Here is a 23,930-nt window from a genome sequence, read left to right on the forward strand (position 1 = left end):
GGCTGAATTTCTTCAATTTCGTGACGAATATTGTCTTTACGATGTTGAACCGTTTATAAATCTCCACTTCGCAAAATTAGTTTTCTTGGAAAAAGTCATTCAATAATTGAATTGTTGAACGAGCTGTGTGTGCTCTGGTCCCATCTTGCTGAAACCACATGCGCTCTAGTCCTAATATGTACCACACAACGATGTAACTTTTTTGTTTTTGTTTTTTGCATGGAATTTTACCAAAGTCTAATTTTCGAGAATCATAGCATGCGCACAAGAATTTGCTATGAATCTCCTGTAATATAGAGAATGCAATATGAAAACTCTTTTATAAACATATTTCCTTCTAAAATAATTTCGAAATAAAAAAAGGGAAAATGAAATAAAATGTAATTGTTTATTAATATAGAAATATTACAATAAGAAACCAAAGTTATAGTCACAGAATATATAGGCTAATAACATAAATTCTCTCTTTTGTGGTTATACAACATGGGGAAAAAGTCCCGCTACCATTTTGATTGCCTATAACTCTGCTCAAAGAAAAGCTAAGTAAGTGTGGTGTTTATAAATAGTTTATTTGGTCTAAATGGTGACCGCGATTCGCTATGCAACTTTCTGGTTTTTTAAGGCATTTTTCATGACATTCTGTAACATCTGAGGCTGAATTTCTTCGATTTCGTGACGAATATTGTCTTTAAGATGTTAAACTGTTTCTAAATCTCCACTTCGCGAAATTAGTTTTCTTGGAAAACGTCATTCAATAATTGAATTGTTGAACGAGCTGTGTGTGCTCTGGTCCCATCTTGCTGAAACCACATGCGCTCTAGTCCTAATATATACCACACAACGATGTAACTTTTTTGTTTTTGTTTTTTGCATGAAATTTTACCAGAGTCTAATTTTCGAGAATCATAGCATGCGCACAAGAATTTGCTATGAATCTCCTGTAATATAGAGAATGCAATATGAAAACTCTTTTATAAACATATTTCCTTCTAAAATAATTTCGAAATAAATAAAGGGAAAATGAAATAATATGTAATTATTTATTAATATAGAAAAATTACAATAAGAAACCAAAGTTATAGTCACAGAATATATAGGCTTATAACATAATTTCTCTCTTTTGTGGTTATACAACATGGGGAAAAAGTCCCTTTACCATTTGGATTGCCTATAACTTTGCCCAAAGAAAAGATAACTAAGTTTAGTGTTTATAAAAAGTTTATTTGGTCTAAATGGTGACAGCGATTTGCTATGCAACTCTCGGCTTTTTTTAATGCATTTTTCATGACATCCTGCAACATCTGTCGCTGAATTTCTTCAATTTCGTGACGAATATGGTCTTTAAGATGTTGAACCGTTTCTAAATCTCCACTTCGCGAAATTAGTTTTCTTGGAAAACGTCATTCAATAATTGAATTGTTGAACGAGCTGTGTGTGCTCTGGTCCCATCATGTTGAAACCACATGCCCTCTAGTTCTTGCTCTCGAATCATGTCTTGGTACCGTTCAGCAGTAACAATAACAGCAACACCTTGGTTATTTTCAAAAAAATAGAGACCAATGATGTTTTCAGCATGAATACAATACCATAGAGTTATTTTTAGTGGATGCAATGATGTTTCATGAATTAATTGAGGATTCTATATTCCCCAACACCGACTGTTCTGTTTATTGACGTGACCACTGAGAAGAAAATGGGCTTCATCGCTCATTATTAATTTAGATAAATATCTTCAATTTCACCAGACAGTCTTAGGATTGTATTACGGTATTCAACTCGTTGATCAGGATCTCTCGGTAGCTATTATTGGGCTAATAGAATTTTGTAAGTCTCCGAATATATGTTTCTGGAAACTCTGTAACACTATCTCGCACTAGAGCCACATTTTCAGCGTGACGAGATATCCGTGGTCTTCCAGACGAGGTTTGTCTGTTGTCGTACCGTACTATCGAAAATTTGCATGTAAGTGATAAATTGTGGTTTTGTGATGCACTGGACGATTAGGATATTTTTGACGCAATTTCCGCTGAGTGGCAATAATGGCAATAATAACGATTAATTTCAATAAATATTGTCACTATTTCTGCTCGCTCTTCTCAATATTCTTGAATACAATCAATATGTATTCCTCGATAAGTTAAACAATATGGAATAAATAAATCACAGGGTTATCTATGCCTAAAATATAGTGAATTTGATATAGAACTGAATCCAATTTCTAAAATTAAAGTACTCAGTTATCTAAAATGTTCTCATATGTCTGTTCAGATTGAAAATGTTATAAAAGCTTTTTGACAATATTCGCATATATTCGCAAATCGATGGTTTATACATTATTGCCTACTTTTTATAATCAAAATATGAACAGTACAAGAACAAATAAACTATAAACCGGAAGAAATATCGAAATTTTACTAAAAATATCCGCATTCTCCAAAAACTTTTAAAGTAAGTAAACCTTTAAAATTAAGTATTAAAATGCACTGAACCCTTAAACTAAAGTACCAATTTTAAAATATTGAAAAATATAAATAAAATAAAATAAAATATTAAAAATATCAGTCAAAAACATGGATATTTTTTTCTAATCAACATTTTTATATATTTTTGATTATTGAATATATTTTTTCGGTATCTCTAGGTTGGACTATCAGTTGTTATCAATACATCATCAGCAAACGCTCCTGTAAATATATTTATATATTTATATTTTATTAAATGTACAGTGTTGTATCCTTGATCTGACATTTGTTTATTCAAGTTTTATCTTAGTGCTTGGTGGAGGTCTGAAAATGTCTGATTTCTTATTTTTTGAAATAATATGATTTACATTTATCCCATATATTTCTGAACTACTCTTATTATATTAGCACTTACTCATGTCTGTTCCAATATAACCCAAACTATTTCCTTTTTTATATTTTAAAGTCTCCTTTTACAATTTAACGTGGGCCATTAGCCCTATTGACTGGCGAGTGACCAGTTGAGAAATCATCCGAGAAGACATCCTGTCTTACCCAGCCTGATTACTAGAGTGACTGGCATCATTTTCCTTGTCGGATTTTGCACTCTTACCTAGGACAATTACAGATATTAAAAAATCATAAACATAAATTTAGGACCCTGCCCCAACAGGATTCGAACCCGTGACTATTGCAACGGTAGGTGGACTGTCCTGTCGCCTTATCTCCTTTTTCTTCTGTCAAATTTCTGTTACAAGTCTATGAATATATTTGTTTTTGTACGTTTGTACTTTTTTGATTCTTTCGTTTAGATAGATAAGATATAGATTTATTGTATTAATAGAGATATTATTTAAAATATAGAAAACTATACTTTTGAGAAATTCGTTCTTTTTAAATGGTTTTCTATTATTTATTTATATATTTAAATAGCCGTGGAACAATGAGTGCCATTTTCCAATCCTGCGGGACTGCAGTACAATAATTCATTCAACATTTTGCTTTAAAAATAAAACACGGATATATTATTTTAATTTGATTTCAGGAAGTAGATGGAGGGACAATCAAATTAAAATCACAAATTGAGGAGTTATTATGTACATTTAAGTTTATTCAATTTTTACACGAATATAATGACTTTTATTAAAATAACAGTTTTTGTAACACTTATAAAATTAGAAAGTCGAATTCGGTTCTTCTTCCGGCCTCCGGTTAGTCTAAAACTAACATCATCAGTTAAAAGAAGAATAACCGAATACAGTAAAGAAACCTTATAAAGTATCTATGTGTCGGTGATTTTATGTAAGAATGAAATGTAGTGACATGTATACATGAATACTATTTATTATAGAACAGGTAGTTTTCATTTAATAATGTAAATTTTAACTAATATTATGGTTACTCTAAATTTTTGCCTTGGTTTTGATAAACTACACGTATTTATAGTTTATTTTTATATATATATATCTAAGAAGGACAGCAAAAATTACGAGTATATGAATTAACTTTAAATTTTATACATTGTCATATAAAAGTTTAATATAATTTTGTAAACATTACCATTTACAACTTACGATATATAATGCCTAAATATGGTCAATTTAAATCTAAACTTAGTATATTGCCTTAATTAAAAAGAAATTTAAATGTCATCATGTCTACTGGACAAGAACTTCTACAGATGTCACAAATAGTAAATATAATAAATTGATCCAAAAAGTTACACACGCGGACCGAAATCTCTCAAATAACCTGTTTTCTGATAACTGAGTATACCGAGTGTGCTGCCAAATTTTATATATTATGTCAATTAAATATACATTATTTTAGTTACTTCAAAACATTAATAAATTGACATTTTAACTCTTTTATGATGCCTTATGGGAATTTGTAATGTTGTGACAACTTTTTGGCACAATCTCATCCATTAATTTCAGGTCCTGTTCTTTTGAATAATACGAGATAGGATGATATAGAGAAAAACAAAATAAAAAGTTTCAGTTCAGAAAAAGTAAAGTTTTGAAGCCCTAGTGTATAACATTACTATAAAAAAATTGAAAAGTGTGAAAAGTTAACCCAGAAAACAATTGCTATCATTTTTCAAGTTATTGGCACGAATAAGGTTAGTGCATATATGAACTGAACTTGAAAAATCAATCAGTGGAAGTGGGTAGATATATAATTGGATTACACTCAGATTAATGATTGGTGATTATAATAGTAACAATGATTTTTGGTAATATTAATTTCAATCTTTCCTAAAAAATAGTTGGAGATCATCATAGAAAAAGGCTGCATATTAACTAACAACTAATAAATTGAAATTTTAACGGTTTTATGATGCCTTATTGGAATTTGTAATGTTAATTTCAGGTCCTGTTCTTTTGAATAATACGAGATAGGATGATATAAAGAAAAACAAAAGAAAAAGTTTCAGTTCAGAAAAAGTAAAGTTTTGAAGCCCTAGTGTATAACGTTACTATAAAAAAATTGAAAAGTGTGAAAAGTTAACCCAGAAAACAATTGCTATCATTTTTCAAGTTATTGGCACGAATAAGGTTAGTGCATAAATGAACTGAACTTGAAAAATTAATCAGTGGAAGTGGGTAGATATATAATTAGATTAAACTCAGATTAATGATTGGTGATTATAATAGTAACAATGATTTTTGGTAATATTAATTTCAATCTTTCATAAAAAATAGTTGGAGATCATCATAGAAAAAGGCTGCATATTAACTAACAACTAATAAATTGAAATTTTAACGGTTTTATGATGCCTTATTGGAATTTGTAATGTTAATTTCAGGTCCTGTTCTTTTGAATAATACGAGATAGGATGATATAAAGAAAAACAAAAGAAAAAGTTTCAGTTCAGAAAAAGTAAAGTTTTGAAGCCCTAGTGTATAATATTACTATAAAAAAATTGGAAAGTGTGAAAAGTTAACCCAGAAAACAATTGCTATCATTTTTCAAGTTATTGGCACGAATAAGGTTAGTGCATACATGAACTGAAATTGAAAAATCAATCAGTGGAAGTGGGTTGATATATAATTGGATTAAACTCAGATTAATGATTGGTGATTATAAAAGTAACAATGATTTTGATAATATTAATTTCAATCTTTCCTAAAAAATAGTTGGAGATCATCATAGAAAAAGGCTTCATATTAACTACCAACTAATAAATTGAAATTTTAACGGTTTTATGATGACCTATTTGATGATTCAGGCATTATTTATTTTACAATAGTATAATATTAACTATAAGTTGTGGATAGTTTAATATGTACAAGAGAAGAGCTGGCGTAACAACCAAAAAGTATTCATACAAAATATATAATTTTATTGGTAAATGTTACGCACCTCTTGCTATATCTTCACTAGACTTACCTTTATCGTTATTTATTTATATATTTTGATTTATCTTGAATGACATAGACCAATATGTGTGTATTACATTTAATGTCTTTGAATCTCTCCAAATCTAAGACAGTAATAAATAAAGAAACGGTACAATTATTAGTAGTTAAGCGTAAATTATTAGTGCCTTCAGTAGCGTTACATTCAAGTTGTTGGTGATGGTATTGAGGTTTGCTGCAACGTAAATGGTAATGATGATTGTTGATTGTACAGAATGTTACAACAGAACTTTCTCTTCTTTAACAAGCTTACTTATTGGCCTGTTGGAAATTTGTTTTTTTACTACAAATCTTACAAATCCACTGATAATAAAGTTAAAAATATGACACCAAGAAGGTATCGTCATCGTCAACATCAAATCAGTTAATAGTTGTTGTAAGACAATTTGACTTGGTAGACTGATCAGCTTTCAGTGACCTCTATGAAGATGAAAGAAGATAGAAAGAAACACTAAGATGCAAATAAACTGCAACTAATTTATAATAATCGATCGTTGATTTTGCATCTTTTGTTCTCTATAAATTGTTTAATAAGTGGTTTATGAAACGAAAGGTCTGTTGGGCGATGCTGTATAAGGAAAAAAACAAGCTAGTATTAACAATGACTGTCATCTTTGATAAGATGTTATGTTCAACATTTTTTTTGCAGTAATATAAACGTAAAAACAATCTATGTGTGTATGACGGCGAGATATATAAGCGAAATGCTACTATAATAGTGTTGTACATTGGCAGTACTGATTCATTTTTATGTCGAATCATATTCATATATATTATAACTGATGTTAGTACTACTATTGGCGAAGTTGAAGGTTACTGGCCAGAGGTTAATGTGGTGAAATGGAACTCGCAAATTTTTGATAACATGAAACCGCAATATTTGTGTAGTGACAACACAAAATACATTTATTTTTAAATGTGATACATTTATTTTTTAAGATGATCGCCTTTTTTCTCTGAAATATCTGGTGAATATCTAATATGGTTATATTTCAAACGGTTTAAGCAAAAGTATGGGTATATTTAGAATGGAATACATTTTTTAGGATTAGGAAATTCATCCGTTTCAACCAGCTTTTGGTTGTCTCTGAATATTATAATTTATTAAAAAAAAATCATATTTTATATCAGTAATATACTTCTACCATTCTCATAGTCTGACAAGGATTAACATAGGCGAAGTTAAATAGTATGTTAATTCATCTCTGCAAATGTGCTTGGCGTGGAGAGCGTGCATTTGAGAAATAAGAACTATCAAGGAAGGAAAAGCACCAGGCTACGATCTTATCGACAAAACTCTCTTGAAACATCTACCACACAAAGAAATCGTGAGCCTAGTCAAAATATTCAATATCTGTATCATTTTTCAGGACAATGGAAAACTGCCCAAGTCGTAATGATGATGAAATGGTGCCCAAACCCAAATGACCCCAGGATAGGACCTCCTACATATCTACAAACATACCACCAGCAATTATTAAACTAATGGAAACGAAAATTCTAAACAGAATGAAGGAGTATCTAAACAACACAATTCCCAGTCTCCGACTTATATTCCGATAAAATGATGGAACAATTGAACGAAAATAATTAAAAATAAAATTACTAATTATTTATAAGATCTAGTTCTTGATGATGGTGACTTCTTGGTTGGTGTAATGAGAGATCAGTTAATTATTATAAACTATTTTTACATAATTTCTTCTATTTAAACTAAATATCTCTCACATTTTTACATAATTTCTTCTATTTAAACTAAATATCTCTTAATATTTTTTAAAAAATAATATTTATTATCATATACAATCCTAACTATAAACAATATTTACCAAACGGGAGTTAAACATACTTCAAATAAAAATTAAATGTATGTAAAGTAATGATTTAATTGTTATCTGTGCTAGAAAAAAACCCTGCTAAATATTCAACTTAATACCGAACCCTTTTTGCATATTTAATGGCGTTTTAACGACCCCAACAACAGTATTTGCTGGATATTCGACCGATTTCCATCCCCAATTAAATCCATAATAATCCATATCAATATATTCATCATTCGCATTTAAAATGGCCCTTTGTTCGCGGTAATGGAAAATAATGGATGGGAAAAGTAAAATCAACTCAAATTGTTGACATATCCGAATATTTACCTTTCGGATTGATGAATGTATATGGATGTTTCACTAAAATTACGAAGCAAATAATGCAGGCTTTATATGGGTATTGGGGACACATTTTTATCCAGGGGATTAGTAATTATAAAAGCTTGGATTAAATGAACATATTGGATCCATAGGTATATATATATATATATATATATATATATATATATATATATATATATATATACATATGTTATTATATTAACAGTTATGTTAACATTATATTAAGATTATTATAAAAAATTGAAAAAGTATGGAAAGTTTACCACGAAGAACAATTGCTATCATTTTTCAAGTTATTGACATGAATAAGGTTAGTTTTAGAAGGAATGTGGGTTCTTCAATAAAATCTTCTAGAAAAAAATCTAATTATAATATTAACAAATGATATTGTCAAATTAATCTAGCTCACAGTAGAAGAGGTATCTCCAAAGAAAGCATAAACTGGATAAATCGATCAGTGGAACTGGGTACATATATAATTGGATGAAAATCAGATTAATGATTAGTAATTATAAAAGTAATAATGCTTTTGACACTAATAACTTCAATCTTTCCTAATAAATATCTAGAGATCACTGTAGAAAATGGCTGCAACTAAATATAATGAATATAAAGTTATATTTGGACAAAATACTATATGTTATACTCTGGACGCTGCTGTCTAGCTTTTTATATTCCAAAACGATTTGGAGATACTCTATACAGAGTGCTATATCATATATCAATGTTACATTTCTTGGTATAATGATGCGGAGAAAGTATGAAAGAAGAAAGAAAAAAATAAGCTAAATTGATGACAAGTGAGGTCGTACTTAATTAATTCGCTTGTTGAAATCCTTGAGGTGGCCTTGGTTCTCTTATGAAAGTTTTATGTGTGTATTCACTTTCGATTGTTTCTTTCAAATAATAAGTAATGTGCCTATGAATAGTTATTTTATATCATTTCATTGTGGTTTAAATTCTAACTTCAATTTGCAATTTCAGATGTATAGAGAGATTAAAAGACCAGTACATGGTGGTTGTTATTGCATTAGAAAAATTGTTAAATGACAACCAAAATCTTGAAAGCTTCAGTTTGATCTTAGATCATTAACAAAAACTATTTTCACAGTGAAGGTTAACAATAATATTCAGAAGGCTTAGATTGTAAAGGTTCATTTTTAGAACAACGGAATTTCACAAACACGAAAGTTATGAAACAATTAAAAAATAAAATTTAATAGAGTTAGAAGACGTAACATTGCGGGATGGGTACATTGGATGCGAATAGAAATATGTATATATTACCATCAGTTAGAAGGTGAAGATAACTGAGAGAAATAATAGGGATACATCAAGAATGCACATTTTATAGCATTAGAAATTGCGACGATGAAATAGCAGATCGACTGTAAATAATCACGAATGGAAGTTGTGACCCAGTAAAGGTTTGAATGAAATTAACTATAGCAGTCGTATCATGAGTAAATAATAAGTTGAAGAATAAAAAATTATAAAAAATAGATACTTGGACTTTAAACTAGATGCCAAAAATCGTAATTAAAATTCAGAGAAATGCAATCCTTAAAAATTGACAAATTAACTTCTTGACAACTACAATATCAATAAAGGGCCTTAAACTACAACCTAATCCATTCAAAATTATTGTTTTATAATATATCTTAGATCAGAGCTATATAACTTATTTATAGATTTTGGCAAAAAAGTTCAGTTATATCTCAATATATCCATACTTTTGCAACAAAATCTATTTTAGTCAACCATTAATAGATATTCCCATTGTGACTTCAAACTGGTAGCTTGTACTTCTTTGATGAATGCCAATTTAGCTGTACTAATTTATGATACATTTTCACATGGTATTTTGTTATTTTTAAACACTATGTTATACCTAGATACTGGATTAATAAGGGGTTAATAATAATTGAATAGCTTGGAAAAGAAAAAAATAAAAAAAAACAACCGTAATTACAATTATAAGAACATGATGGTACTTTATCTATTTTGTACAAGTTCGTCAACGTTTTCAAACAGTTCGTCCTTATGAATCGGTAACTACTATACTTGGATTTTTCGTCACGCTATTCACCGTGCTGACCAAGCGCAAATAGGCGACATTATCTAAAACAGTTCTAAATTGTCTATGCGATTATACTAGCACAGCATTACGGTCAGGGAGAATGCAATAAGCAACCAGGACGACGGGCTACACTGTAGCCAAGATAATCCTCGGCCGCCGTGTTGCATGGCGGCTGGATTTTCACCTGAAACAAAAGAAAACATTGATAAAATTAGATTTCGTGTTTGTGGTTTCGAGAAAAAGGAAAATAAATAAATTTTGTGTTGTGTGTTTCTATTACGCTGTCTCATGTCCAAATACTCTTTATATTGTCCAGAAAGATAAGGCATATATGATTTTTTTTTAGTTGAGATATGTTAAAAATTTTTCAATGTCTATTTTGCAAAATTTCTCCAACAATAACAGTATGCGATAGTCGCGGGTTCGAATCCTGCTGGGGCATGGTCGTAAATTTGTTTGTGATTGTTTAATATTTGTGATTATCCCAGGCAAGGGTGTAAAATCCGACAAGGAAAATGATCCCAGTCACGCTAGTTACCAGGCTGGGTGAGACCGGATGTCTGCTGATGTGATTTCTCAGTTGGTCCCTCGCTAGCCGGTAGCCTTAATTCCGAGGACCGTGGTTTGGAGCCCACGTTAAACATTAGGCCCAGTCCAAATAAATCCTCGTTGGTTAAAAGGAGACATTATATATATATATATATATATATATATATATATATATATATATATATCACTTGATGTACAACCACCAGGTGCTTTGTTAGGTCTGATGACGATATTAAGCTGTTGGATGGCATGTAAACCAATGTTATTTCAATAATGTTGACTAAATCGTTGTTCTGATGAAAAAACGTTTGTAGTTCTTGGGCATTAGTACCCGTCACTGTTAGATTGTAAGCACAACGCCTATCAATTTTCTCATCCGGTAATAGCGTTTCAACTAAGTAATAAATTTGTCCCTGTGTCAGCAATTGTTTGATAATGTTGTTGACTTAGTTCTGATGAAGTTTCGCAAAGTTTCAAGACACAAATTTGAATGGTAAAAATATTTTTAACCAAAAAAATTGAACCGACTTCAAAAAATAAATAAGGAACTCACTAAAAAGTAAAAAATAATCAAATTTAGATTTCTAACACGTTTAACACGCAAAAAAGCGTTTTAAAATAAAATATGTACATAACAATCGTTGTAATAACTAAATAAAAATAAAAAAACTTATTTAAGCTATCTACTACACGTATTTTATATTCTACTATATACACACAATTTAGCTTAATACCTACTTAGGCCTATTTATCTATTTATAATATTATTTTAACTACTACCAGCTGACCACTTTGAAGTTGGTGGCGTGGAACAAATTAGATTTGTTTTGTTCGTAATTTAATTTTGTGTATATGTCACAAAATTATATTAATATTTCTGTATTGTTTAGGCTCGGATCCAACATCAATTATTAAGCTGGGGTTTAAGCTAAATTGCGAGTATATAGTAGAATATAAAATATCGTTGCCGACTGACCTACAATTTGTCTTTACAATAAGTTAAATCTAGGTATATCTCTAGGAGATCATTATATTAACAAAAAGGCCGTCATGCCGAACGAAGGCTTGCGCTTCATCTAAGAATATAGCTGAAGATATTTTTTATCTTCTAAGCTATTTCAATTGTATCTCTTATTTATTCAATGCACCTTGTCAATTTTTTAATGTTTGTTAATAAACCGACGAAACAAAATCAAAATCGAATAAAATCAAAGAAACGTACCCTAAATTTGTGACTAAGATTAAAAAATTTGAAATGTATTTACGAAGTACGGTTTATCATAAATAATCACTAACACATCCCAACTCTATTCTTGCTAAATGTTTAACATACATATCATTATTTTTTACTTGATGTTCATGTTATCGAATCGATGTACCTATTTAAAAATACTTACATTTGTATGAAATATAAATCCTGGTAAAGTGTTAAATAGTCAGGGCCGAGACATTATATTCAATAGCTGATACATTATATATTTTAATCGTAGATTGTAGGGGTATTTAAATTTTTGGTCACAAAATAAAATTCAGAATTTACATATAAATTTGTTAATAAGTAAATTCTTTATGATGGTAAAACTTTTGATGACAGTGGCAATGGTACTTTGTATGGGAAAACAAGGTAATTGCTGTTTCTTCTATTTTTCTCTCAATTATTCCATATTTTCTTACAGTATAAACTTTCCGTGGACTTTTACAAACATTTCAAAATCAAAATCAGCTAGATCAGTCGAGCCCTTTCCGAGTTTTAGACTTGGCGAGACCAACGAATAGAAATTCATGTATGTAATTCAAACAAGCAATCCATGCAACTAATAAAAGTTTTTCTGAACGATACTTCATGAATACAAAAAAAAACTGAAAATCTCTCTGAATATAAATTCTCTTATGTCTGCTATAAATGCATTTTAGCATATAATAGCATTAAATTGCGCGCAAGATGTTAACGCCCTTTATGATAACAAAAAAATCCACTAAAAGGAAAGCGTAATGGGTTTTTTCAATTATCAGTTATAAAAAATGCGCTCCTATTAAATTGTCAACGTACATTTTTACGCTAGGTTTAATCATTATGCAATTCCCCATCTCCACGCCTATTCCTCATTTATCTCTTTCATCTACTCCATCTCCTCGTCGCGAGCTGTGCCAGGCTCCATTTTAAAAATGTTTAAATTACATTTGGACCTTTAATGGAAACAAAATGGGAAGTGCATTCCTCTTATTGCGGGCGGTATTTTATTTAAGTCGTTTGATAAATTTTGATCGTGTTGATTCTTACGAATTCTTTTTAAATTCTTAAATTGAATCATTGGTATAAGCATAGTGATACACATTTTTTTTTAAATTTGACAATTTATTGTAAATAATCGTACAACGTACTTTATTCCAGTTATTTTCCATCGAGAGCTGCTACTGTTTTCCATCTTTCAGGTAATTTATGGATTCCATCTCGAGAGAACGACGTATCATTTGAGGGTGTCTACAAATCGAGTCAATTTCAGATAGGTCAGGATTCATATATCGGAACAAGTAGAAATCAGATAGACTAGGAAAATACGGGGTCGTTTAGCACTTCCCAGAGTATTGTTATGCTGAAGAATAACATTGTTATCTCATTGTCAGAGCCTGAGTCAAACGCATCAATTATAGCCTATAACAAACCCAAGCAAAGAGAGAGCATTAGCTTGGACCCATGGATCTTTTTAGACCATAAAATACAGCGGTGGTCTACAGGTCATTGCTGCAAAAACTACCAAGAAAAGGAAGTGTAAAACTCTCTTTTCAAATACATAATATTTAATGAAGACGAAATTAATTTTTTTACACACCTTGTAGATATAATTATATTCTCTATTTGTATAAAAACGTAACACATTATATAAATCCATTAAGAACAGTATCAATCAATATATAAAAATACCCAATTAACTAATTGCATATGTAACAAGTTGATCGAACCTAATCAATAAGCAAACACTCCAAAAAAATGCCAACATTAATTTAGTAAGTTGTAAATATGACGAAACATAATCTAAAAAGCGAAGTTAACGAAAAAATACACGAAGTTTTTTTTATAATTAAAATCAATCAATTTATTTCGCTTTTCGGGGCTTGCTAGCAGTGGCAAAAACATATCGGGCCAACGTTTCCGAAAATAAAAGGCCGTTTGAGCCGTTAAATTCCAATCAGCACCTTGTCAATAACGATAACGTAGCGAATTCATCACCGGATCCGACAAAAAAGACTTTTTCAAAAGAAATTTTTTATATTTTTTATAACATATATATATACATATATATATATATATATATATATATATATATATATATATATATATATATATATATATATATAAATACGGCCAACATCTATAAGCGCTACGTTCATTAGCGTGTTTGCATTCCAGCTTCAGAAATTTGGGTCGAACAATGAGGCTGATGTTATTTTCTGGATTTACAAATAAAGTTTGCTGAAGTAGAATTGAATTGAATTAAAATAAAATATCGACTTCAAAAAATAAATAAGGAACTCACTAAAAATTAAAAAATAATGAAACTTTATATTCTACTATATATTTACTACTATATATTCTACTATAATTTTATATTCTACTATATACACAATTTAGCTTAATACCTTTTTTTTTACAACTACTACCAACTGATTACTTTGAAGTCGGTGCCGAATCCAAACAGTTATAGTAGTTTAGATTTTTTTGGTTGGTAATTTAATTTCTTGTATATGTCACAAAATTATATTAATATTTTGTATTGTTCCAGCATTAATAGTCTTTGCTGGTTTATATATTATATCCAAAGTAGCAGTGAACTCACGTCATCAATATATATAATGTTTTGCCTATTGCAGTTTGTAAATTCGTTTTAATATTAGACAATATTTTCCTTCTCATTTTATTACAGTTAAAAAGAGATATAACGCTATCTGATACGTTTGAACATGCAGCCGAATCAGCCTGCAAAAGTCGTGCGTTTATTAAATTTATGCAAGTCAATTTCAATTCAAGTCAAATTCTTCAAAGCAGATAGACATTGGTATTTTCAAGATAACGTAGTGAATTTATCATCGGATCCGACAAAAAGAAAGTTTTTATAACATATATATAAATACAGTCAAGCGCAATGATAATTAGCGTGTTTGTATTCCAGTTCCAGAAATTTGTGTCAAACAATGAGGCCGCTGAAGTTTAATGAAAGCTGCTGAATGAAGTTTGCTGAAGTAGAATGGAATTTAATTAAAATAAAATATTTTTAACAAAAAAATTGAATCGACTTCAAAAAATAAATAAGGAACTCACTAAAAATTTAAAAATAATCAAACTTAGATTTTGAACACAAAAAGAAACATTTTAAAATATAATATGTACATAATAGTCGTTATAATAAAAATAAACAAAAACCTAATTTAAGCTATCTACTACACGTATTTTATATTCTATTATATGCACCCAATTTAGCTTAATACCTATTTTTTACAACTACTATCGATCAGTTGGTTGGATCAACTACTTTGAAGTCGGTGCCGAATCCAAACAGTTATATTAGTTTAGATTTTTTTGGTTGGTAATTTCATTTCCTCTATATGTCACAAAATTATATTATTACTTTTTATTGTTCCAGCATTAGTATTCTTTGCTGGTTTATATATGCAAGACATATAGTATATCCAAAGAAGCAGTGAACACACGTCATCAATATGAATATGAACATGGAGCCGAATCAGACTGCAAAAGGAGCATTAGGTCACTCTTGGCAAGACGCTAATAAAAATAGTGTTAAGACAACAAAAATTGATGGAAAACGTAAAAGTGGTCGGCAAAGGCTGTAATGAAGGTTTCGCTAGGAAAACCTAAGTTAAGTTATGAAGATTATGTTAAAGAGTGAAGTTATTCAAATTACCACTTGGTAAATATAAATAAAATGTATAATTGTGTTTTACGTAATTTACTTTTTTAGAAATCGGTCTGAAGACAGAGTGTAACGTCTTCCTCTCTATCACTGTATGTTCAAACAAATCGAATTTTTATGAGATGTGACAAATAATTACTAGAGTAGTCTGCTATGTCGATGCTGGTCGAGAAAGAAATATAGACAAGAACTAGATATGAAGAATGGATTGTCGACAATAATAAGCTTCGGTTTGGATGGACTACATCAGACATACAGAAGAAGTAATTGACAACAAATTGAATTGTGAACTAGTGTTATATTGGAAATTAACAGCTCAGCTATTAACGTTAATACTGGCTCAGAATATGACAGTGAGTGAATGAAACTTTCTGGTCGTAGATTATAATTCAATGTTGATAATACCAAGAAGGGTGGTAAGAGTGGAAACAATTAAAGGCGAGTATATAATTAATATAGGATAACTGTAAATCGTATTGTAAAGTGTAAAAGATTTACCTGAATAGATATATATGTGATTGTTCAAGATATATATGAGCATTTGGTTAAAATGTACGAGTAGAGCATGACTACTAACTCTATTGCAGATATCGCAAATTCATTAAGGGAATGGAGTGATTAAATCTAATTTTACCAAGAAAACTGTACACAGGTAGTAACACAAGATACTAATGAGAGATACAGTGATATCAGAATGTATTGATAAGAAGATACAGCAACGAAGGAAACAAGAAATACACATAAGAAGGTAAATATGTTCTCTAATGAAAATAAAATACATTACTAGGATGTGCAATTAGTAATTAGGTGGATTAAGTTGCCAGAAGATACCATAACTGCTTTACGAAAGATTTCATTGTAAATAAAATAAGTCCTTCGATAAATATGCATTAGATGTTCTATAATATCAAAATAAGTTATATTTTATAACATTTCTGTTTCATTATTTTATTATGAATGTTTTTATATATCGAAACTAAAGTAAACTAATATTTTATTTACTGCTACTTTGCATAGACCATAGTGAGAATTATGACCATTAACGAAATTTATTAAAACCCTATCCTCAAAACACGTGAGGCTACATACGTCAGAAAGCTACAGCCCCATCCCCCTCGTGTTTCTAATTTGATTTATCCCCTCAATAACCGATCGACTAATCCTTATCCTCGGGGAAATAAATTTCCCACGCCCCCGGATATCGGCGAAGATTTATTCTCATCAAACAACAAGTGGAAAAGTGACAATTTCGCGACCGTTTATCATTGTCGTTCGTCCCCCGTAAGCCGTTTTGTCTATCTTTCGCGTCCCATACAGTACCAATTTCTCAACGGGGTAGTGGATGCAGGAGACTACGTCTCATGGCATCGGCGGACGCGACGAGGCATCACCAAGCGTGAAATTAGACGCGATACACCTCGCGTCACAGACAACATCAAATTGTGAGGTTATTTCCTCCCGGCTCGTGGAAGATTAATCGACTCGGTGTTAAATATGGTATATGGATTTAAAGGCGGCATATACCATTCTTCTAAACGCGTGGAAAGTAATCCGCGTTTTCAAATAATATTGTGTTGCAGTCAATTTCTACGAAGGCAGTTTGAAAATTGCACGGCTCAACACAAAATTAGACTTTGACTTTAAAGCAGTAAATTCCAATTATTTAGGCCGTAATTGGACGAAAAAAAATATATGACACGAAAAAGAAAGCTTAGTCATATAAAGAGTTTCGAAATCAGATTTAATTTATTATCTAGTGAAAAGAGAACAAATTGTTCTTGCTTAAAAAGTGACAGAAATTAATATGGTTCTGGAAACACAGTATAACATTTTACTAGATGTAATTCTAAAGGTTATTAAGATTTTTCTGTAAACTTTAAAAGTTAGGTAATTAAATTAATCTTTTAATCGCCCAGGTATAATTATTGTTTTTGCAATATTTATATTAGATCAAAAATATGTAAAAATATATTGTTTTATAAGAATACATAAATTAAATTGCAAATAAGTAGGAGATAAAATGTAAATGACAATATAATTTTCATAGATGGACCATATATGACTAATAAAAGAAATTATGAATTATGAGAAGTAAATTTATAAACATTTTAAAGCACTGATATATATACATGTTTAAAACAATTAATGCTATAAAATATGTGACTATATGGTATTTTATTATTTGAACTCTGTACCAATTGTTTTGATTATTTACTTTATAGACCTAAGTTTTGAAATATCGATAGTTAATTTATTGATCGTAAATATTGTGGTTCTAAATTGTAAAAAATTTGTTGTAAATTGCCTATTTGTTTTCCTTGTGTTGGTAATATACTTGCTAAATGCCAATATCAATGTTACTATATTTTTATTTATATATTCTCTGTTATAATATTGAAATATGTATTATTTTATTTATTATTCCATATGTATGTTTATAACATAAAAGTAAAGAATGATCAAGTACATTTTTGATGCATTATTATTGATACAACATTACTTTTGATACATTATTATAATTTAGTGGTGTAGAAATGTAAACTTATAAATGTGTCTTTATCAATTAAATCCATATGGTTTTAGTTAGCACTAACCATCAAAAGATGCGTGTATAAATTTGACAGCTGTCGGATCATTAGTTTGTGAATTATAACATTTTAAGTGAAGCAACTTTTATAATTGTGAAAAAAATTAACAAAAAGGAATTTATTGATGCCGAGTTTGCCAGATAATGCCCCAGGAAAACCAACCATCAAGGATAAATATAATAAGCTTAGACGTGGTGAAATGAGCACCAAAGACGGTGAACGTAGTGGACGCCCAAAAGGGTTTGTTATCGACGAAAACATTAAAAAAATCCACAAAATGATTTTAAGTGACCCTAAATTGAAATAGAATGAAATAGCAGACACTCTAAAGATATTAACTGAACGTGCACATCATACCATTCACGAATATTTGGGTATGAGAAAGCTTTGTGCAAAGTAGGTGCCACGCGAGCTCACTTTTAACCAAAAACAACGACAAGTTGATGATTTGGAGCGGTGTTTGAAGATGATAAAGCGTAATAAACCCGAGTGTTTGCATCGATATGTGACAATGGATGCAACATGGCTCCACCATTATGTTCCGAAGTCCAATCGACAGTTATCCGGGTGGACTGCACACGATGAACCGCTCCAAAGCGTGGGAAAAGGCAACAGTCGGCTGCCAAGGTTATGGAGTCTGTATTTTGGAATGAGTATGGAATAATTTTCATTGACTACCCTGAAAAAGGAAGGACCATCAACAGCGACAATTACATAACGTTATTGGGCCGTTTGAAGGACGAAACCGCTGAAAAAGGGCCGCATTTAAAGAAGAAGGAATTGATGCTTTACCAAGACAATATACCGTGTCACAAGTCAGTAAAAACGATGGCAAAAATCCATGAATTGGGCTTCGAATTGCTTCCTCATGCACCGTATTCTCCAGCGATCTGGCCCCCAGCGACTATTTCCTGTTCTCAAATCTCAAAAGAATGCTCGCTGTTTTAAATTGTTGCTATTTTAAAGCCCAACAGGACAAAGTTTAAAGGACAAATCCTACTACAAGAATGGTACCAAAAATGGTATACAAGAATGGTATGGTTGAAGGGTCGTTATAATCAATGTATTACCCTTGAAGGGAATTATGTTGAATAAAAAAACTAATTTTGCCAAAAAAATTTGTTTTACTCTGGTAGGCCGGGGACTTTTCAGTTGAATTGTTAAAGTTAAGCTTGTTTGTTCTGTACGTAGGAGGTACCAAGTTTAAAATCGTCTCGAGTGACACTCTTGACATTTAATTTTAAAATTAATTTGAAATAATCACACTTGTGTCCATGTAATTTACATATTGTAGATATTCATTACTTTATGTAGTTTATGTAGTTTAATTTCAAGAAATCTCCTACCAAGGCCCATCAAACACTTTTAAAAACGTATGGTGATGGTGCTCCGTATAGCCCAATTGTCGGTTGTGACTGACAATAATATAAAAGTCGCGATTTTGATACCAATGATGAAGAACGACCTAAAGAGCTAAAATGTTCAGGGAGATTTTATAATATATAAGATTATTGGATGAAAACCCAGCACAAAACTTAATAGAAGGTCCAGACAGCTTATGCGAATTGGCTAAACATTGTATTTCTGAACCTGATAATATCTGTTAAGTCCATTGAGGAAATACTTAATATTTGGACATTTTTATAATATGATATTTTCTGTAGCATTTTAAAGAGTTTTGAAGGTTTAGGTTTATATAGATTTAGATTGTACACCTATGTGGTATTCCAGAATGTAGTATATGTCTTGGTTGTGAATGTGCCGTTGTTCAAAGTATTGAGATGACAGCCACAAGACCAAAACTAAAGTCTGTTTTCTCACTTTTTTAATACCACGTGAATACTTTTTGAACGTTGGTGGTAAAATGGTATTTTCGATGCTGATGACTTTGTCGAATACAGTTGTGTATAATTTTAAATATTAAAAACGCGCTTTACTTTTTTATATACTTGTTATATACAACAATTCTTAGAATGTAATTACAAACACATTTTGTACATGACATATTAATTGATCTAGAAAAAAATTCTTGTTTGTTGGCAACATTGATCTTCTCTTTCTCTCCTTCTCCACATCCCAGACGCCTACATACAATTAAATTAAAGGAAAACAAATAAGAGGAAAAGCATTTTGAAGGTAATCCCCTGAACTCCTACCTGAAGAAAATGTTCAGTATATTTTACATTATCGAATAATGTAGTTAAGAGCAATTGAGTTTAAAACGGATAAAGTGACATTTTATGTGGGTGGAATAAATTAATTTCAAATAACCTTTTAAGTGTCGAGTGTTCAGTATGGAATTAAAATATTTGAATCATATTGCTTCGATAAGACAGAATTGCCACTCTTGAAAGCATTATTGTTCTCTTGTCATGTTTTGTACTGTTACTTTAAGCAATAAAGAAAAACTGTTGCATCACATATATTGAAACTGGTAAATGTGATTGCTAAAAAATCGGCTATGGATCTCTCGAAACATAATTTTGAAAATTTGGTGTTTTTCTTTAATGGCCGAGGAATGATAATGACCAAGAAATGTATGAAATAAAGAAGCAATACGGTCTGTTCAAGAATGGAAGACCTGGGTTACTAAGATCAGCATATTGACTGACATGCTTTAAAATAAAACAAAATATTACAAAAAAATGTATACGAGGAGAAATATATCCAGCTTTATTTTTAAATGTAACCCAAGTCTTCAACAAGATTTGGCATGAGACATGTGAATCGTTCTACTTGACTTTACACACATTGGGATTGTCAAAATATATTTTCTTTTTATCGCTAGTTACAATTCGCTATAGATAACTTTTCTTTTCTGCTTGGTAAACAATGAAACCGCAATGTTGAAATACTCCATAATGATATTTTCAGTAAACTGATGTGGTTGCTATTTTCCCTTCCCTTAGACCTTTCCCGTTCTTTAAGCATATGGAAATAGTTGATTCAACAACTGCTAAGTTATTTGAAATTTGTCTCAGATTTTGACGTAGGTTTCCGTTCAATAAGTCTTGAAATTTATGATTTTCGCACTTATTTGTTTCTGCAGGCCATCATTTATTATTAGCATCGGAACCGCCTTTTATAAATCATTAAAACCAAAAGCAATAATTAGGATATGACGAGACATCATCACCATAAATTTATAAAAGTGTTTGATGGGCCTCTGCAGCAGATTTTTTTCAAATTCTCAAGCAAAAAACTAATGCATGAATAGATGAATGATTCTAAATAGAAAACTATTGTTTCATTTGACCAACAGATATCGCTAACCCAATCCATACAAGTACTGAGCAAAATTCAGAACATTCTTTGAAAGAGAAGAAATTGAATTAAAATAAAAAATGAACTGGAAAACTGGAGGAAAATTCGCCAAAAAGTAAAAAATAATCAAATATAGTTTTTTAACACAAAAAAAAGTTTTAAAATAAAACATGTACATAATAGTCGTTGTAATAACTAAATAAAAATAAGCGAAATCCTTATTGAACCTATCTACTACACGTATTTTATATTCTACTATTTACAGTCAATTTAGCTTAATACCTATCTAAACCTATTTATCTATTTAGAATATTATTTTAACTACTACTAAATAATCAGTTTGAAGTCGGTGCGAGCAGCAAATTAGATTTGTTTTTTTCGTAATTTACTTTTGTGTATATGACATAATGTATATGACTTGGTTCCATTGGGACCACATCGGAAGGAGTGCCCAAATAATTTTTCCAATTTCCAATGTAAAAAAATTAAAAATCGGTTCGCTACTGACGGAGAAATCGGTGAACATGCATAAAAAATATACTAAAATATATTAAAATAGTTTCTGCCTCTAAATGCAACCAAAAATGTATAACTGATTATAAAAATGTTCATTGAAACTGTCATTGACATATTAACTGAACATTATTTACTCAAATGTCCATTATATTTGCAGGAAAACGAAAATATATCGCCCATCAATCGGATATTTATTCACGAAACGTTCGTACAACAAGTTAGTTTCGATAAATATTTTATGGCGATCGATATAACCTTTTTTTTTGGCAAATGTATCGAAAATTTTATTTTATGGCCTGTAGAAAAGGGACATGATTGAACGTAAATAAAATAACAGTCAATACAATGTGACCCCCGATTATAAATATCAGTTTGGTTATGTAGATTTTACTAATGGGGTTTTCGGTTGTTATGTTGTCAGTGTTAATATGTGTGGACTAGTATGGATGAGGCAGTTTCTGTTTGCATGTAAAGCAGAGAAATATAGTTGTATTCAATTTTACATTTAAATTTTTTCTATATTTGTTTATACTGAGATAAAAGTTGAGCCATGTCCTGGTTCAGTTTTGATATATGACATATTTCGACATATTTTCCAACGCTGTTACTTAATATAAAAAAATAATATATGGATAATGTTTAGATTGTATAAATAACTTGCCTAAATATTGAATAATTGCTTTTCGGTTGAAATTGACTTTCATACTGAGACTTACGTAAAAGCAGATACATGTAATAGTTTTTATTTGTGCAAAATCAGTTGCAGTTTTATAGGAGCCAATATAATCTGAGGTGATGACATGGCAGTCTTAACCTCTCCCGAAGATCCAGCCATAGTATCAGTTAACCAAAAAACACCTAAATCAAATGCAAATGTGGCTGAAAAGATGTCGTATAAAAGCCAATTGTCAACTACCGCAAGCGGAGGTTGCTAAATATCTTGGTATGCACCTAGGTCGTTTTGTTCTGAAAAATGTGTATTTTATTAATGTTACTCTTTGCAGAACATCCCCATAATTGAACTCCGTATGTCCATATAGGTTTCAATATTTGCTTATATAATAGCAATTTATTGTGTACTGATAATTGTGATTTTCTTCCAATTAGCCAGTACATTTTCCTATATTTCAATTACAGTTCTTTTCTTTTCTTCTTTATATGTTCGTTCCAGCGAAGTTGTCATTGTCACTTGCCTGTGCAATGAATTGTCACTTGCCTGTTGTAATTTTCGCGAGGATTCTTCACTATTGTCTCCGACAGCTATCATCGCAGTATCATTAGCAAATGCAGCCATCGTGATATTTTCCATGTGAGGTGTATCACAAGCGTAAAGTAGATAAAGCATTGGTCCCAGTGCACTTCCTTGTGGTACACCTGCTTTAGCTTCTTTTATTTTAGAGTAAGCTTCTTCTTGCTTGACTCTAAACATTCTCGTTGTATGATTTTAATTGTTCGGTGTGTTGTTTTGGTAGCATTTTCTGTAGTTTATGAACAAGGCCTTCATGCCAAACCTTATTTAAGAATACATTTACTACATTTAAGAATATAACTGTGCATACTTTTTGACTTTCGTGGGCTTTTTCAATAACATCTGTTATTCTGTGGACCTGGACAATTGTTGAGTGCTTGTTAATAAACCCAAACTGGTGATTAGGTTTTTTCTCTCTATGATCGGTTTTATTCTTTTCAACAGGAGTTTTTCAAAAACCTTAGATATTACTGGCAGCAGTGATATAGGTCTATAGGCTTTTATAAGTTGGTGAGTTTTATAATTCCCTTTCTTGGTAGTTTTTGCAGTAATGATCCTGTTATTAAATCGTAGCCCAGTGATTTTCTGGGGTTAATGTCAGTTTTAATAACGTTGGTTAACTCTTACGGCGTGACTAATTCAATCATTGAATTTTCAGCTTCCATGACCGGAAAATTATGTTCAATATTAGTTTCGTTTGGTTTGAA

At 30.6% G+C, this 23,930-nt stretch overlaps 1 protein-coding gene across 1 annotated transcript in view; it reads right to left on the reverse strand.

Moving 5' to 3' along the window:
- Window positions 1–10,053: 10,053 nt before the first annotated feature.
- Window positions 10,054–23,930, reverse strand: part of LOC143196378 (cell adhesion molecule DSCAML1) — a 136,143-nt gene continuing 122,266 nt past the window's right edge. The window contains exon 7 of the mRNA XM_076404041.1: window positions 10,054–10,313. Within this exon, the coding sequence (XP_076260156.1) occupies window positions 10,204–10,313 (110 nt within the window). The 3' untranslated portion in view covers window positions 10,054–10,203. The remainder of the gene's footprint in view (window positions 10,314–23,930) is intronic.

The sequence above is a fragment of the Rhynchophorus ferrugineus genome, unplaced genomic scaffold (assembly GCF_030347505.1).
Source record: "Rhynchophorus ferrugineus isolate W39M unplaced genomic scaffold, kcgeb_rfMv2 rfM4, whole genome shotgun sequence".
NCBI lineage: Eukaryota > Metazoa > Arthropoda > Insecta > Coleoptera > Curculionidae > Rhynchophorus > Rhynchophorus ferrugineus.